General features: G+C 48.1%; 1 protein-coding gene across 23 annotated transcripts in view; it reads left to right on the forward strand.

Annotated features, from left to right (window-relative positions):
• The window catches only part of PHACTR4 (phosphatase and actin regulator 4), a 76602-nt gene that overhangs the window by 40025 nt on the left and 19102 nt on the right, over nt 1-17475 (forward strand). The window contains exon 1 of one of the 23 annotated variants that reach the window (XM_068417586.1): nt 11837-12142. The exons of the other annotated variants lie outside the window; for them this stretch is intronic. Within the exon in view, the coding sequence (XP_068273687.1) occupies nt 12097-12142 (46 nt within the window). The 5' untranslated portion in view covers nt 11837-12096. Of the gene's footprint in view, nt 1-11836; nt 12143-17475 lie in introns of those variants that run through there. 23 annotated transcript variants of the gene reach the window in all.

A 17475-nucleotide genomic window follows, 5' to 3' on the forward strand; every position in this document is an offset into this window, starting at 1 on the left:
CGGCCAGGCGAGCAGTGAGTCATGGCTTGGCAAGGGAAATTATAGAGTCACAGAGTGGTTTGGGCTGGAAGGGACCTTAAAGATCAACTAGTTCCAACCCCCTGCCACGGGCAGGGACACCTTCCACCAGACCAGGTTGCTCCAAACCCCATCCAACCTGGCCTTGAGCACTGCCAGGGAGGGGGCAGCCACAGCTTCTCTGGGCAACCTGGGCCAGGGTCTCACCACCCTCACAGCAAAGAATTTCTTCCTAATATCTCATCGCAATCTCCCCTCTTTCAGTTTAAAACTGTTCCCCCTCATCCTATCACTCCATGCCCTTGTAAAAAGCTCCTCTCCAGCTTTCCTGTAGCCCCTTCAGGTACTGGAAGGTGCTAGAAGGTCTCCCCGGAGCCTTCTCTTCTCCAGGCTGAACAGCCCCAAGACTCGGTGGTGATCCTTGCTGGGTGGATCTGCTCTTAGCTCTGTTCTCTAAGGGTAGATCAACACCCTCTTCCCATCTCAGGAACGTGAAGTGCGGCAGACATTTGAGGTTGACCCTTGATCATTGAGAGGACTATAACCAGCCTCTGCGATGATTTTCGTTGAAATTCGACCGAAATGTTGAAAAAGCTGCTTCCCCACCTCAGCCTTTTGATCTTAACGTGAAATCTTGGCGACGTTACTGGTGATGAGGAAGGTAAACGCCATCCCTTCCTGGAGGGAAGGCAGAAGTTGGTTCTGCTCAACCATTGTGCGTTGCAGGGGTTAAGTTGCATTTTGCTTTGGGGAGGAAAGGAAGATGACTCAAAGTAATTAACTTAAGATGCTGATGCTAATGAATGGGCTTTCATAGCTGGGGCTGGTGGGGGTTTTGATGGGAATCCCCTGTTGAATCAATGACGTTAGGGCCTTCGGAGTGCTTCTGCAATTATTAGGCTGAAATGATGTTGAACATGAAGTTAATCCTGTTATCTACCAAATATTGAGCAAACTGCTTGCTTTGGGTAACTCTATAATGGGATTATACGAGTCAGTCTGGCACCCTCGACACTCCCTATCTATTCAGGGCTTTTTCTTATTTTCCTGTTCAGGATAAGGTGTTGATCAGTCTTCCTAGAGTTAATTGTGGGAGGTGCTGCCTGGTGCACTGTTTTCCAGTGGTGCTGGGTTGTTTTGTTTTGGTTTTTGTTTAAAAATGAGTTTGATAATAAGCACCCTGTTGCTTTATGAAGCCATTCACTCCTCCACAGCAAAGATCCCTTGAGCCCATCCCTAAATAAATGTTTAGGAAAAGAACTGAAGAACAAGGACAAGTATAAAAGGAGACTTCCCTTCGTCACGCCTTCCTGGCATCAAGAATCTGCAGTTGAGCGAGTTCCTGTGCCGGAGACTGTTCCTGGGCCATCATATTTGCAGAGTATGATCAGTTCTGCTTTGAAAGCTTAATTTTGCATCTGTGATAGCCTGTAGCAATTGTTCTAAACAAAAGTCACTGGTGGGGTTTTTCAAAGGGTTATCTGGAGTTTGTTTTTAAACAGTCTGATAAAATGGAAGGTAACAGATGTCAGGAAAACACAAGAACCAAAATGATCGTGTAGGGAGGAGAGAGAAAAGCCCTAATGCGTGTTCAGTCACTCGCCGATGTTCGTTACAGATGGGATTGTTTCCTGTTGGACCTGCAGAACTCCTGAGTTTTAGTGGCCTGACTTTGTGTAGGGTTTGTCATGAGCTGGAACAGCAGCGTTGTCACTGCCAGGGCAGTTATGTCCTTGGTTGCAGCAGGGCAAAACGCAGCGACTTACGGTTCTGCAGTTAGGGACAGAAATCAGACTAACGTACATCATGCAAGAGGTAAAGACCTGCACCCTGGTGAGAAGCAGAATTTGAGTTTCAAAGTCAGGGAAAACATTTTTTTTCTTTGCTCTGTAGCCAGAGGCTCAATTAACAATGAAACCAGCCTCTTTCAGCATCACTAGAGGATAGAAGTGATTTCTACAACACCCACTAAATGAGCAGATGTTTTTGTGCCAAATGAGAAATTACCATAAATATGGGAAAGTTCCATTAAAGGGTCAGTCATCTTTTAATTTCCAAGCTTTGATTCTTTTTGTTTTTAAGGCTGATCTGAATCTTTTTGAGAACTGCAGATTTTCTGGCGAGGTCTTATTTGTGTTTTTCTTTTTTCCTACTCCCTTGATGAAGGTGACAATTGCTTTGGAAGCTCCGAGGAGCTCCCTTCGAGCAGAAATGGGCTTCAGCATTGCTAATGCCTCATGTCCAGGCTGCCTCAAAGAAGACAGTGAGAAGACATGGGCTGGTGTAGCCAAGGGGCCACCTAGGATTTCAGATCAGCTGGGGTTTCGGTTTAAGTGCCCAGGGGCCAGCTAGCCCTGCTCTTGATAAGATAATGGATTTAGATGGCTTCCTTGGACCCTGTAATTCCAAGGACCTTGGGGGAAGTCCTGCGGTGACATTCTTACAGCAAGGGAGCCTAGTGCCTTCTGCAGGCTTGGTTAGATGGTGACCCAGCATGAAGACAAACTTCCTATTTCAAACCTGAAGGGCATGGAGAAATGGTTTAATGTTTATGCTTACACACCCTAAAGTTTGTGCACCAATTCAAATCCTTGCTGTAACTGGAGCTTGAAGAATATGTTTCCTAAAGCCCTAGTTTTCAACTTTGCATTTGTGTACCTTTGAACAGTGTCTGAGGGAGGCACAGACCGCTGTGGAGTTAATTCAGATGTTCCTGCTTTTCCCAGTGGCTTCTCTTTGGACCCCTTAAAGAAAATTCTTACTCATTCTTCCTGCAAGCTGAAAACTCCTGAACTTGTGTTTTGGAGCTGCTCGGTCTTGTGTGTGGTGGATCTTGAGGTGGGAAACTCTTTGGTGGGTGCCATGGTGGGGAGTTTGTACTGATACTTGCCTGTAAGATCTTTCTTCCTAATTAGCAGTGTTGGGAAGTAGTTGGAACCTCATGGAGCCATGGGATGTAGCATGGAGCTCTGTAGCTGCCTGATCTCTGCCACGGGATTCTTTGATCCGAACCCCTATCTCAAGGTGTTTAACGTAGGTGTGAGGCTTCCAAAGGCTGCCGTGGGCAGGAGCAAGGTGAATCACTCTCTTAGCCCAGTGACTTGGGGTTATCTGCATTGCATGCGAAGGTAGGACTGCAGCTCACACAAGCCTTCCTGGGTTGGCTGGAAGCTTGTTAGCTCACATACTTGAAATAGTAGTGTGCTCTCTTATGCTGCAAAATTTGTCTGAGAAGGTAAGTCAATATTTGCGTAGCTGACCCTTGCAGAGCTCACGGCTGTTGCAGGCAGGCAGCTGTTGGCATTTGAACTGGCTGCTTCGAAGCCAGTCCTCATGGAGTGCAGTGGTTGTGCTGGGCTCCAGTCAAACCTCTTACTGGCAGAAACAGTCCTGTTTCGATTTAACCACATTTCCCCTCGGCAGCGGTGCCTGCAGCAGCGCTCCGAGGCTGTCTGCAGCCCCACGTGCAACCACGCCAAGTATGAGTAGATGGGAGTGTTATTTGGGCGTCTCAGAAAGGGTTTTCGGCCACTGTTTTGGTATGGTGCTACTTGCTCCTAAACAAGGACACTGCTGGTGCTCTGCAAATGGAGGAGCGAGGGAACGAGGTGAAATGATGTGAAATGAGGATTCTGGGAGTGTGTGGAGGGGGCAGCTCTGGGAGCCACAGCTTCTTACAAGGCTACGCTTAGCTGTACCTCCTGCGCTGTTGGTGTTATCTCATCTCTTGACATTTCCTTGAATTATATGGAATGGCCTTGACGCTGTAAACAATTGCCATGGCATTGTCTCTGCAGCTCGTGTGAGTCCATGTGACGCGTAAACAGCGTTTGCATTTGGCGACCCGATCTGTGTACGGCTTGGGACGTAAGCTGCCTGTTTGCAATTGTCATGTCTGCTTTGTGTGCCGTGTTCTGGGACGGTGCTTAGCGCTGGGGTCTGTCCCCGTCTGGTTTTCCCAAGAGCTCTTGATGCTGGCAGAAAACACAGGAACCACAGAATCACAGAATCAATCAGGTTGGAAGAGCCCTCTGGGATCATCGAGTCCAACCATTGCCCTGACACCACCATGGCAACTAGACCAGGGCACTAAGTGCCATGGCCAGGCTTTTCTTAAACCCCTCCAGAGATGGTGACTCCACCACCTCCCTGGGCAGCCCCTTCCAATGGCTAATGACCCTTGCTGAGAAGAAATGCTTCCTAATGTCCAACCTGAACCTCCCCTGGCGAAGCTTGAGGCTGTGTCCTCTTGTCCTAGCGCTGGTTGCCTGGGAGAAGAGGCCGACTCCCACTGCGCTACAACCTCCCTTCAGGCAGTTGTAGACTGCACTAAGGTCACCTCTGAGCCTCCTCTTCTCCAGGCTGAACAACCCCAACTCCCTCAGCTGCTCCTGAGGAGCATCAGGGCAGGGGCTGGGATTTCAGGAGGAGCCTAAGGGGGTTCAATAGGGAGCTCACGTTTTGCTTTTAGCTCCTTTGGGCCTCCATAATTCTCTCCCCAGTTCAAAAGGGGTAAGGAAAGGGGATGATTCACCACACAAAACCAAGCGTTGCTTTAATCACACTAGTAGCAATCTCGTACTCGGCATGTTTCAATCTCAAGCCTCACGCTGCTGCTTGGAGATACCTCCGTGGTTGAGCAATAGTAAATATTTGGAGAGTTGAGGTTGAGGTTCAGTCACTATCTTGTTGGTGGCTCTTGTCTGGGTGTGACCCGTGGTCTGGACGTGCCACTGTTTAGGGTGGTCCACGGTAGATCGATGAAACGTCTTTGGCTGGATGAACTTCCTAAGCGTTATCTCGGCCCTTAAATAGTGACTAAAGCTTGTATCAACATGAATCGTAAAGTTGATAAACTGGAATGGTTCCTCCTGGAGCTGTCTTCTTGGATTGGGCAAATATTTATCCACATTGTTTCAAAAGACGTATTTGTGCAATAGACGGAGGTCAAACCTGTAATTACCTGTTAGATTCACTCTGGCAGAAGTGGCTTGTAAAAACACAGCGTGCTCGAAAGGAAGCTTTTAAACCTGACGGTTGTGTGTGTGAATCTAAAGTTGTGGTTTAAAATTTCAAACTTGATGAGAGTTTTCAGTTGCACGGGGGCAAAAAGTATTTTTCTTGCTGAATTTAAGTGCCTTAAGCCAAACCTATCTGCTGTTTCCTTTAATTTCTGAACTGTGGCAGGGAATTTGGGTTTCTCTTCCAAATGTATCTGCTCGAGATGATCAGAAGCTGAGATTGTGTGTCAAACTTGCCTTGCATTTTAATAAGGAGCTTCTAGCCTAGTCGGTAATTAAAGCAGAGCAGGTGCGGTGGGGAAGTTGGGTGTTCCCCAAAAGCTAAACCAAGGCGCCTTTGTAAGTGTCCCTGGGCAGAGCCAAGCGAGCGAGGGCTGGTAGGATGCCCTGGCACTGCCTGGCTTTGCGCAGTAATTTGGAAAAAATGTAACTGCAGACTGAGGAGCTCGAGGTGTTGAAGGATAATTGGGCTTGTTGGTGCGGTGTGCCTGCACTGAGCCCTTTGGGCTGGCAGGGGAAACGCTGAACTGTTTTACTGCAGTTTCATCCTCGGATATGAAGAGCGAGAGCACTTGCTGAGATTTTTGTGAAATGTTAAAAAGAGGAAACAAGACTTTTACAGAGAAATCTGGCTGCCTTTCTTTCCAGCTAGCATGTGGGCAGAGGGGCTTTCAGCTCAAGATGTAGTTTGTCATCTTGAAGGATTAGAGGTGGGAAGAGAAATTTGGGACCATGAGTCATTGAAATGAATCAGAGCAGGGATGCTAGCCTGTGGACCTTGACCTACACATTGCAGACTAGCTTCTAGAGTTAAATATAGTGCTACCTCTGAGGGTTAATTCCAATTTAATCTTATTTTAGAAGTTTAATATTTACAGCTATTCTTGCTGTTCGTTTGCAGTCTCCAGTGTAGTGCTTAACAGAGCTTGTCCAATCAGTTTTGTAGGTGGCATAGATGGACTTACCCCTGCCAAAGGACTAGGTTATTTAGAATAATATCTGTATAAAGCTGTAAAATCTTAGATTTATCCAGTCAGGTGGTTAACACAGAGGATGTGGCTGTCTAGCACGTCTGTACTGCAGCCGCTCGCTTAGGAAGGGCACTATACTGGGGCTGTGGCAGTCCTAAAAGCACGTGCTGGGGAGCGGTTTGAGAGGGGAGGGATATATTTTTGATTTGTGCCGAAGCTCTGTTAGTTTTGTCCTTCTTTATCTCCAGTGTTTTGCAATGGGAAGCCTTAGGTGGTGAGAGTTTGTGGGTTCTTCTCTGGGTAGCTTAGTTTTTGCTGAGGGAGAGGGTTAAGTAAGAGTTAAGCTAAATGCCATGTGTGTTTCTTCCCTAAACAATGGAATAATTAAGTAATTTTCTTCATGTTTTTTGCTTAATGTGTTGCTAATAATATAGCTGCAAGTGGCAGATGGGTATCCTGCCTCCGAGTGCTTCGCTGTTGGGAATATGCTGATGCTTTGCTGATGCCTGATGCTTTGCTGGAATGTGTCCTATATCTATGCTTCCTTTGGCTTCTGACCAGGGTTTCTTTTAGTGCTGCTTCAAGGTGCTCCAAAAAGTAGTTTGTCAGCTTTGGAGGTTCCCTTGCCTCAAGATGGCACAGCCATGAATCACCGCGCTGATCAAGTTAGCCAAGATGTGACTGCATCTTTAATTTTGTCAGGATGACATTCCTTAGCATTCCCTCTCTAGTAAACAAGAAAATATTTAGCCTGTGTTGTAATTACAGTGAGTGGTGAGGAAGCATCAAAGATGATCCGATTTCAGTACTGGCTCTCATTGAAAGCTGCCCTTCCTCCGCTGGAAAACAAGGCTGGGGGATATTTTGGCCTTAAGCTCCTCTTGGCCTCAAGACCTACTATAATATTTTCTTTTTCCTTGTGACAATTAAGTGATTCCTTGTGTTCCAGCCACCCACTGCCATCACGAGGCTTTCCAGGAGCGTGTCCTCAGCTTTATCTTCCCTTCCTAAACGTGAGGCTGAACATGCTGTCAGTCAGCTCGTTGGCAAAGGCGTCTTGAGCCCAGAGCAATGCTCTTCCTCCAGCTGTGCTCCATCCTGGTCAACATCTGGGCTGCTGTAGGAATCACAGAATCAACCAGGTTGGAAGAGCCCTCTGGGCTCATTGAGTCCAACCATTGCCCTGACACCACCATGGCAACTAGACGAGGGCACTAAGTGCCATGTCCAGGCTTTTCTTAAACCCCTCCAGAGATGGTGACTCCACCACCTCCCTGGGCAGCCCCTTCCAATGGCTAATGACCCTTGCTGAGAAGAAATGCTTCCTAATGTCCAACCTGAACCTCCCCTGGCCAAGCTTGAGGCTGTGTCCTCTTGTCCTATCGCTGGTTGCCTGGGAGAAGAGGCCGACTCCCTCTCCACTACAACCTCCCTTCAGGTAGTTGTAGACTGCAGGACATGGGTCGCTCACCTTCCCCACCACCAGCACATACGTGGTGGCACCAAGAAAGTCCCTGGTGTTCTAGATCCGCTGCCCTTTGCTTTCTGAGACCGAGCAGCCTCTGTCACCGTGCCGACTAATTGGTGGGGACAAGGGGACTGGAATGCTCTGGGAAATAGGAGTTTCCCTCTTGGAAATGTCACAGGAAGCCCAGAGGAAATCATGTGGTTTCGGAGCGGTTACCTCACTTTTCTGTCTCATCTGAACCAGCGCCCTTTCATCAAAGTGTACAGAACCTGAACAATGCGATGCCAGCTGGCTTATAAATAAACCATTTTCCATTTCCACACCGGGCTATCGGCCTGACTTTTAATACCATGTGAGGAGAAAGGAAGAGCGTCACGTTGTGTTGGCTTGTGACCTTCCAGATTGACTGCCCGGCTTCCTACCCGCTTGCTTCCCCTTGATCTGCTCTTGTAGTTAATAACTCTTCCACATGCTCTTTTTCAGAGCACAGCCCAGAAATGGTCATCTTTGGAGGTAGCCAGGGCTGTTACGTATATATAATATTTTTTTTCATATTCTTCCTGTTCTGTCAAAGCTGATTGCTAGCAGATTGTGGTGAAACTCATTCAGAGTCGTGGTTTTTCTTCCCCCTGCCAGTCCTGGTGAAATGTTACCGTGGGCCGGTGTTAGTGATTCAGGTGGGTGCATCTCCAGCAAGGAAAGAGCCTTAAACATCCTGTAGCTACTGTTGACTCTTTTGCTGATGGGCTCAAAAGGAAAACGCCCAGTATCACTGGTTTTGAATAAGACAGCTCCGTCTGCACGGAGGGGATAACGCAAGAGTCCTTTTTAATGTTCCTGCGGCTGAATCATGGAACGTAAACGTCTGAGTCACCGCAGATGAATGCGGCGTTTCACGTTGGTGTGAACTGAAATGTGAACAGCAGTGTCCTTATGAGAGGAGCTAATATTTGTGTTCATTATGGGCTTCATTAGATTTTAAAGTGAAACAATGCAGCAGAGTTCCTTTTACAATGTATATAAACAGGCTATTAACATGTGAATGCCAGGGGTTTAATGGGATGCTGGTCTGGATGGAGAGGAAATGAAACTTCGGAGGAAAGTGATGAACCCCACTTCTTGGGCGTTTACTGCCTGTAACCGGTCGTCATCTTGTTTTGTTTTAGCCATCAGACTCTCCTGAAATCCTGTCAAATTGTCACGTAACTGGGATTTCTTAGTTACTACGGTTTTAGAAGAAAATGTTGAGGGGACCGTCAGCTGTATCCCATTTTGCTTTCCTGTAGAAAGCTCTTTGCTATTCCAAGCTCTTCCTTCTCAGAAAGGTCTTCACGTGTCCCTGAGGAGTACAGGCTTTGCTCTCCTTCCTTCTGGTTGCAGCGCAGCTAAGTCAGACGGCCCTTCTGCGTTGTTATGGGAATTTTGGATGTTCGTTAGTTATCCTTGCATGAAATGTGGGTTTTCCTTTATCCTGGACGTGCAGTTGGATGGGGGCTGAGGCTTTGTCTCACTGCTGTTGGTAGAGCTGAAAGCAGCCTTACTAGATGGGGTGCTGAGCCTCAGGCATCGGTGCTCTGTGCTCTTCACGTGCTGCTGGCAGGGAACTGGGGCAGGTTGCTTTGCCCCATGTTTTTACCCAGCTGTGAACCAAAGCACTATGGATGCAAAGGGTTACTGAAGAGCACAGTAAGTGTGGCTGCTCTTAGGCTCTGTCCTCGGGCTAGAGTTGAGACAGGAACAGTTTTTTTGCGTTGTGTCTGCTGGTGCAGAATTTGTACCTTTCTTTCTGGAGATGGAAGTGAAGGATGGACTGGCAGGTCTTTCTGGCCAGGAGTCCACCTTGAAAATAATGGTGTTGGGGTTTTTGGTTTGGATTTCTGCTGTTCGCTGTGTTTTGTCAGCCCTCTTCTGGTGGGGTTTTTGTTCCTCCTACCCCAAAGAGGAGAGAGTTGTGGCTGATACTCCTCAAGGAGGTCTGAAGTCCAAAGCAAGTTGCAATTTGAAATGCAGATTTGTATCTCTTCGCTCCTTGAGCACCACAGCCCTGCGTTTCAGAAGCAAATATTAATCCTTCTGGTACAAACTTTATTACAAGTGCCTTTGCCAAATAGTCTTGTTATTCTCTTCATGATGGTTTGCAAGGTGTGATCAACGATACAGAAACGTGAAAGGACTTTATTGCATGGTCTTTTCACAGCCTAGTGAGTTACTCCGCGGCACCAGAGCCTGAGCAACTCTTGTGCATGCTCTTGGGCTGCAGCCGCTGGGAACTTCAATGCATTCAGTTAAATCTCTTGCATTGAAATTTAAGTTAATGTTTCATGTTTTACAAATGTAGAAATAAGGGCTCAGGCATATGATTGTGCTGCTGTGCTTGAACAGCCTACCACGTGTCATCGGTTCTGCAGCAGAGCTTTGCACGCTCTTAATTCACAGCAAATGCAATATAAAATGCAATGGCTTTAATCTCCTTGGAAATCAGGCCAGGCTAGATGCAGTGTTTAGTGTTCTGTAGCATTCCCACGTGCAGGGATATTTTTTCCAGACCTCCTTCCAAGCTGGACAGCTGATTTACAGACTTGGAGAAATCTTCCAGCCTCTATCTCTGAACTTGGTGGGTCTCTGCCAGATGGCAGCGTATTTAAATGGCTTTAAAATGGCTTTTTTCTTTATTTCAAGGCAGAGAGTCTTAAATGAGGTGGAGCATGCCTGTGAATCAGGATGTTAATTGCCCACAATGAAAATCAAAAATACTTGGAAGACTGACTGCTGTGGCTGACCAGACAGAAACGCGGGCTCCTCTTCCGAGCACGGAGATGTCTGGTGGTGGGAGGCTGAGAAGAGCAACGCTTTCAGGAACGTCCATATGCTCCGTGTGAGGGAGGAGAGCGCTATTTGCTCCTCCACCCCCGTGTGTCTGCTGATCCCTTGCTCCTCCACCTGCTCCTGCTGTCCGTGGGGATGGTGGTCATCTGCTCAGGGGGCAGGAGTTGAGGAGGAGCGGGGTGGAGAAGGTGCGGAGGTGTCCTGCTTCCTCCTGTGTTTGTACAGCTGCACGTCGGAGGGGAGGAGGGGATTTTGCAAGTTGTCCCATGGCATGTGTAGTATGTTGGTGGAGGAACCAAGAGCATCGTCTTCCAGGTGTGTTTGTGGCTTAGGTGGAGTTTTTTTTAGATTTCAAAACTACCCCTTTTTCTGGTGTGTGTTGGCTGCAAAACTGCCTCCCCCGGCGAGGAGCGGTTGTGAACGGCGATCTGCGGTGAGGCGGGCGTTCGCTCTGGGTGTCTGTGCTCACTGATGCGCAGCGTTGCTTGTTCCCGGCTGCACCAGCCCCAGCTGACAACCTTGGAGTTTGTTGTTTCCCAGAATAGAAGATTTTGTACTATTGGGACTTGTGAGCTTGTCCTGAACTCTTCCTGGCTGAAGTCCTGCGGCTGCTGGCCTGACAAGGACCTCGCGGGCTGCAGCGAATCTTGGTGTGTTTAAAACTGCTTTTTCCTACAGCAGAGAGAACAAACCTGGATGTGTCAGATGGGTTCAAGTTCCTGGTTAGTCACTGGTGTGATGCTGCAGCAAATTACTGTATGTTTTTGAAAATTGGTTTCCTTTTCCCCTGAGTTCAGATTTACACTTGTGGATGTTTCAAGGTTTCCTCACTCCTCCGTGCTGTGCTGTACAGGGGTTGGAAATGATCTGTAGGTTCACTGAAGTCCTAACACAAATTTTGGTGGAAAAACTGAAGAATCCAAGTGGACATATTTAAACTCTGGAGATCTTATTGTGATGCAAATGTTATTTGTTACATAACCATCAAGGTGTGATACATGAATAAAAAATAAACTCTTATTTTCCGTGGTGAATTTAAATTTTCCTTTGTGAAATTTAAATTGAACAAGAAGACACGCTCCCTGCTCCTACCTGCTTCCTGGTAACTTCAGTGGCAAAAGGAATTGCTATAAAATTGTATTTTTATTATAAGTCTGGCTAGATGCATATCAGCTTTTTGAAATTCAGCACTTAGAGTACCACGCTTTCTCATTCATGACCGCCTTGGTTTGTATTTGCAGGCTCAGGTACAGCCATCACCTCCTTGATCCCATTTGGGAGGTGAAACCCCCTCTGTGTTATTGGCATGTGGTTTCTCCAAGCCCTTCCTTGAGCAAAACCACGCCGGTCTCCCTCTTTCCTCACTCCCAGCTTTTCTCTTTTCTTGCTAAACTTGATGCGAGGAAGGAGCGAGGGGTGTTGATGATTTGGATTATGCAGCTAAGTGGCTGGAGCGTGGCTGGTTGTCTCCTCCCCTTCCTGAGCTTCGGCCCTAGCCAGCTCGGCTCTGGAATGACAGGCATTCCTGCGTGAAGGGAGCTGGCACTGACGCCTATTTATGAGAATCAAGTGCCCTGCCATGGGGTACGGGGAGAACAGGACCTGCGCTGCGCCGCCCGACACCCGTGCCGTTGCCTGAGAGTTGGCAGCCGCCTCGTTGGCCAGGCTCTTTCCCAGTCCGACGCGTGGATTTATCATTTTAAAGGACTAAAGTGCTCTCTCAGGGTAGACTTTTTTCCCTTCTCTCTCCCCCTCCCGCCTCTTCCCGGAGAGCTGCTTAGAAAAGAACCTAATGGGGCAGCCGCACTTCTCGAGACCGGTAAATCCAGCTGCTTTTGGTGAGTAATGGAGGGCGAGGGAGACGGAGGAAACTTTGGGCTGGATTGCAGGTGAAACGGAGGAGTGGGGAGTAGTGGAATGCGGGGCTTGTGTAACCTGCGCCCGGCTCGGGAGCTGGGAAGAGAAACCGGAGAAATAACTCCCATTTCCTTCCTTTCTCTTACTCATGTCACATGCAATCGCTGTGCAACATGTTCTGCTGATCTTTGGACTGGCTGCAGGTTTAGGGCTAGCCTCTGGCTTGCTTGGCCAGGTTCAGGGACACTCGCTTGGACAGCGATAAAATTCACCTGAGTGGGGTAGGAACCAGCCCTGATAGTCTGCCTGGACCAAAGCTGCCCAGAATTGCCTCCTGGTGTGGGATGCCACCCCGGTTTTGGGGGCAGATAGAGTAGTTTTGGGGGGAGAAGGGGCTTGGCAGGTATTTTCCTGCTTGTTTTCTCTCTCTGCTCTGCGAGGTATCTGGGTAGCTGGCAGGTTGTAGCAAACACAACCTTGCTTAGGTCCTGGAAGCAGCACTGCTTCCAGCACGCTGCGTGTAGGTCAGTGTTACTTCCAGTCTCTGTCTTAGGTGCTGTTCCCAGCGCTGGCACAGCCGTGCACTGCCTGTGAGAGGAGACTTTACACATCGTGTTGTTCCCTTTTATCTCGTACCAACTCGCTGTCAGCTCGCTGGGCTGAGTTGCTTACTCTCATCTGTAAAGTGCAATGATCTGATTTTTAGAGAAACACTTGACGTTTGCACGTGGAGAGCTCCCTGACAGACAGATTTTTTTTTTTCATTCTTTTTCACTTTTATAACTTTGAACCTACCAAGGATTTTTAGGGCTCAGTAAACCAGGGATTCTCTCTTGCCCACCCCCAGTTTATTCCAGCCAGTCTTACTCAAGCAGCTGCTATAAATAAAGTGGTATTGAGAGAGTGGAAGGGAGAAATAAAAACTTGAGTCATCTTCAGTGGAGATTAACAGCATCTTTTCCTTGGACTTACGCACTGTTCAAAGCCGACCTGTTCGGTCTTGGGCTCTTTCTCTCATCAAGCACCACAGACAGTGGTAATTTTCAGGGGAGTGGGCTCGCTTGGTGTAATGACATTGTCCTTTGCCGGAGACTGGAGGCCAGCAGACCTGGTGTTTCCTCAACTGGTCATTTGCTATTTGGAGTCTTTTTTCATGGCACAACTTGCCTTGTTCCTACTGAGTAAATTGTGAACTCTGAAGAGATGGTTCTTGCATTAACTTTGGCAGGATGCTGTTGAAAAGAAAAGTCTTGTGAAGATTATGGTGATTAGAAATGTACAAAAGACCAAGGGCTGGGACTATTTGAGTCTTGTTTTGTGACCACAGTCTTTTATTGCTTTAAGGTCAGGATTCACGTCTTCCCTGGCCCATTCAGGAAATGCACGTGAAGTTTTTAAAGCTGTTATAGGAAGCCAGAAACATTTACCTAAAGTGCTTTTTTGATACTTTAACCTTAACAGCATTTCCCTCAAAAGAGGCTTTGTTTGCTTTTTTGAGTTGTAGCTGTTTGCTTGAAAGCTTTTTGGGTTCTTAACTGTTCTGCCCGCCACAACAAAGCCGAAGGAGCTGAATTATTCTCCAGCCTGTGCATCAACACTGTTTTGGCAACGGGAGGGTTTGTTGCAGTCCCACAGCGTCAGCCAGTGAGGAGCCCGCGCAGGCTCCATGCTGCCAGGCGGTCGGTCCCGCTCTAGCCTTAGGTCCAGGCTGTGCTGCAAAACATGCTGCTGAAGGTGCGGTGATGTGGGGTGTGTAATGAGCAGCCACGTTCTCAGCAAAACGTTCCTGATGCACCTTCTGGGCTTGTGTGATAGCAGAACTTCAGGCCTCCAGAGGAGGGCGACCAAGCTGGTGAAGGGTCTGGAGGGTCTGAGCTACAAGGAACGGCTGAGGGAGCTGGGGGTGTTTAGCCTGGAGAAGAGGAGGCTCAGAGGTGACCTTAGTGCAGTCTACAGCTACCTGAAGGGAGGTTGTAGCGCAGTGGGAGTCGGCCTCTTCTCCCAGGCAACCAGCGCTAGGACAAGAGGACACAGCCTCAAGCTTGGCCAGGGGAGGTTCAGGTTGGACATTAGGAAGCATTTCTTCTCAGCAAGGGTCATTAGCCATTGGAAGGGGCTGCCCAGGGAGGTGGTGGAGTCACCATCTCTGGAGGGGTTTAAGAAAAGCCTGGACATGGCACTTAGTGCCCTGGTGTAGTTGCCATGGTGGTGTCAGGGCAATGGTTGGACTCGATGATCCCAGAGGGCTCTTCCAACCTGAGTGATTCTGTGGTTCAGGGGTGTGTGTAACTTAGGAAAATAAAGGTGATTAAGCAGAAGTGTTCAGGGTTGCTGCAGTGACACTGAAGTGCCTAATCTGTCCGAGTGCTTTCTAGCTCTCAGCTAAGCGTTCACACTGTCCTTTGCTGTAGCGCAGTCTCGCTGCTGCAGCTCTGTCTGGGTGTGAGCCTTGAGGCTATGACTGTGAGACAGAAGTGCCCAGAGAGCTCCTTATGAACAGAAACTTCGGGGATTTGTGGAAATCCTGTAGTAACTCCTACGATAAGAGGTGGATCAGGTTCTGGGTGAACTATGGTTTGCAGATGGAAAGAATCTGGCTCAAGCTCCTCATTTACACACTCTGCAAGTCTGGTTACAAAGCAAAACACTGATGTTTTCTCGTTCCCTTTGTGAGGGTGTCTCTTAATGAAGATAAAACTAAACAGATCTTGCATCTCTCAAAAGGACTGGGGCAAAGAGCCTGTTGTAGTGCAGGCAGCGGTGAGACGCATCTTCTTTTGGAGTTGAAGTCTTCTCCACCAGCTCTTGGATGTCTGCAGAGGTATTGCAGGGAGAAAAGCAGCATGTTCTCAGTCTTCTCCTAACAGTTTCAGTCTGCAGTCCTGTGCTGGGGCTCACTGACCCTTCATCCTTAAAGGATTGTGCCATTTTCTTCATGAACACTGGGAAGCAGTAGTTTCCCTCCCAGGCATGTAGCAATATAATATGAATTGTCAGCATCTGGGATGCGATGCTTTGATTTTTCCACAGCCTTCAGCCTTGCTTTGTAGGGTCTCTGACTTGGCCCTTGAAGTGATTTTTAGCTTATGTAATGGTGTGCCAGTTAAACACAAAATAAAACTTCTCCATAGCCGTGCTGGCTTTTGAGGGTGTGTGGCCCAAGTTAAAATGGTTTAAAAATTCACCAGGACTAATTCTGCAATGACCTACATTAGATGCAGCTTGGTTTGAATTTTTTTTTTTTAATACTGTGCATCAGAGGTGCCGCTATCTCATGTGTTGTTGCAGGTATCTTCCCTGTGAGAGATCCTTAATGAAATAAAAGCTTTTTTTTAATTCATGTTGATACTTGACATCTCTGCTGTGCCTTTTTCTACGCCGGTAGTGCATTGCTGTACAAAGGCATGTTCTGGGACTTGATCTCTGAAGATGAGGGTTAAATATATTTGCTCACGTGATGGCTTTTCCTGCCTTGGACCATGGTGTGACCATTAAACCATTACATTTATCTGTTGGTATTTCCTAAAGGTCAGCTAGAGAGCTGCTTGCCATTGTGAGCGTCCCGTGTGCATGGCGATGGTGTGAACACACGTGGTATTTTTAATTGACCCCACAGATCCCGGCTCTGCTGGTTTGACCCACTGAGAGTAGTGGTGGAAGTGAAAGCTTGACCATCCGTACTGGGCATGGCAGCCCCACGCCTGACAAAAGCTTTGGGAGCAGATGACACACGCAGAGCTGCAGTCACTTGCTGATTGCGTGACGAGCTTGGAGACCAACTGCAAGTCTCCAGCTTCTTCCACTGAAATGGTTTCTCTTCTCTGGAAAAAAAACATTACAGCAGGAGCTTAACACCACCCGTGTTCTTGCACAACAGTTTGCATCTAGCACAAGGTGCGGTGGGAGAAGAGCTTTATTCTGCCTGCGTTTTAATGGCAAGACGTGAGTGTAAATATGTGTGGCAGTCTGCAGGGGGAGGGTTGGAGGGACCAGCTGGCCAGGCGTACTGGTGGAGAATTGCATCCTGAGCTGCTTGGCACTGCTGGAGCTTTCTGCCTTCTTGTGTCTCCAGGCTGTGCCAATTTTGTGACGTTTCCCTAGACTATTTCAGTCTAAACATTTTGGGTTAACACAGATCTGCTGTTTAAACAGCTCAAATTCACCTGCTTGTTTGGATGGAACTAGGATCAGGACATGTGAAGTGTTCAAGAGAGAAGATCTGAAATGGCAGCAGGCTCTGGTAGAGAAATTGGGAGACAACAGCCCTCCCCAGACCAGCTGGGTCCTGGGGGTCTGCCCGAGGCATGGCAGGTTGAGTGCTCCAGGAGAAGCACCCACGCTTGCCTGGGGAAACGTGCTGAAGTTTGCAGTAAATGTTTTATTCTGGAGTTTTTCTCAACGGGGGCTGTGTTGCAGGTCACTTTAGGCATGGCATGGAGGTGTCAGGGTGGGCTCTCCCGGCATGGGGGTCACTTCTGAAGGGGCTACTTCATGTAGTTCTTGCAGAAAGGTTAAACAAGGTCGTGCTTTGGCATGGGGGCACGTTAGGGACCTGCTTATTGGAAAGCTCCTGACCTTCTAATGAGGACTCCACTGGGTTCACCTGGGCCTGCATGACCTCATTTAACCTTTTTCATAAATTTGAAAAGGGTTTTCCAGCCTGGACCACAGTGAAGGTGACGCTGGTCTCTCGGACACGGACTTGCCATGCAGGTAAAGAGCCTCGATGCTGAGCAAGGGCTGGGTCGGGCAAGGGCATCAGCTTACTGACGCTTCTCATCCTTGCCTTAAAGTCCAGTTTGGCTTTTTTTGCCCCATTTCTTTCCCCAAGCACTGCACTGGTTCCTTAGCAGTTTCCCAGTGCATGACTCAGGTGAGGAGCGGTTTCTGCCTTGCATTGCGAAGCGGCTTAGGGACCCTCCTGTACCTTGGAGAGCAGAGCAAGAGGAGGCACAGACAATCCACCCTTCACAGCGAAGGCAGCTTGGGCTAGAAGTGTCCTCTCTGCACCATTTCATGGCAATTTGGGCAAGAAATGGGCTGTGAACGGAAGGGAAGGTCCTTTTCTGAAGGAGCATGAGCACTATCTAATGTGAACAATCACTGAACAATGAGGTTGCTTAAAATACAGATCAGTAAAGCACACCTACAGCTGCTGATCCACCCGCTAATTAGCAGTGAATGGAATTCATAATTGCATCACAACAGACTGTTTTAAATGTCTGTGTCCGTAATTAGGGCTGGTAAAAGGAAGAGTGCTGTGGAAGGGCATCACATGCTCTCCTGTGAGTAGCCTGTGCTGCAGAACTAGAGT

Source organism: Nyctibius grandis, chromosome 24 (assembly GCF_013368605.1).
Source record: "Nyctibius grandis isolate bNycGra1 chromosome 24, bNycGra1.pri, whole genome shotgun sequence".
Taxonomy (NCBI): domain Eukaryota; kingdom Metazoa; phylum Chordata; class Aves; order Nyctibiiformes; family Nyctibiidae; genus Nyctibius; species Nyctibius grandis.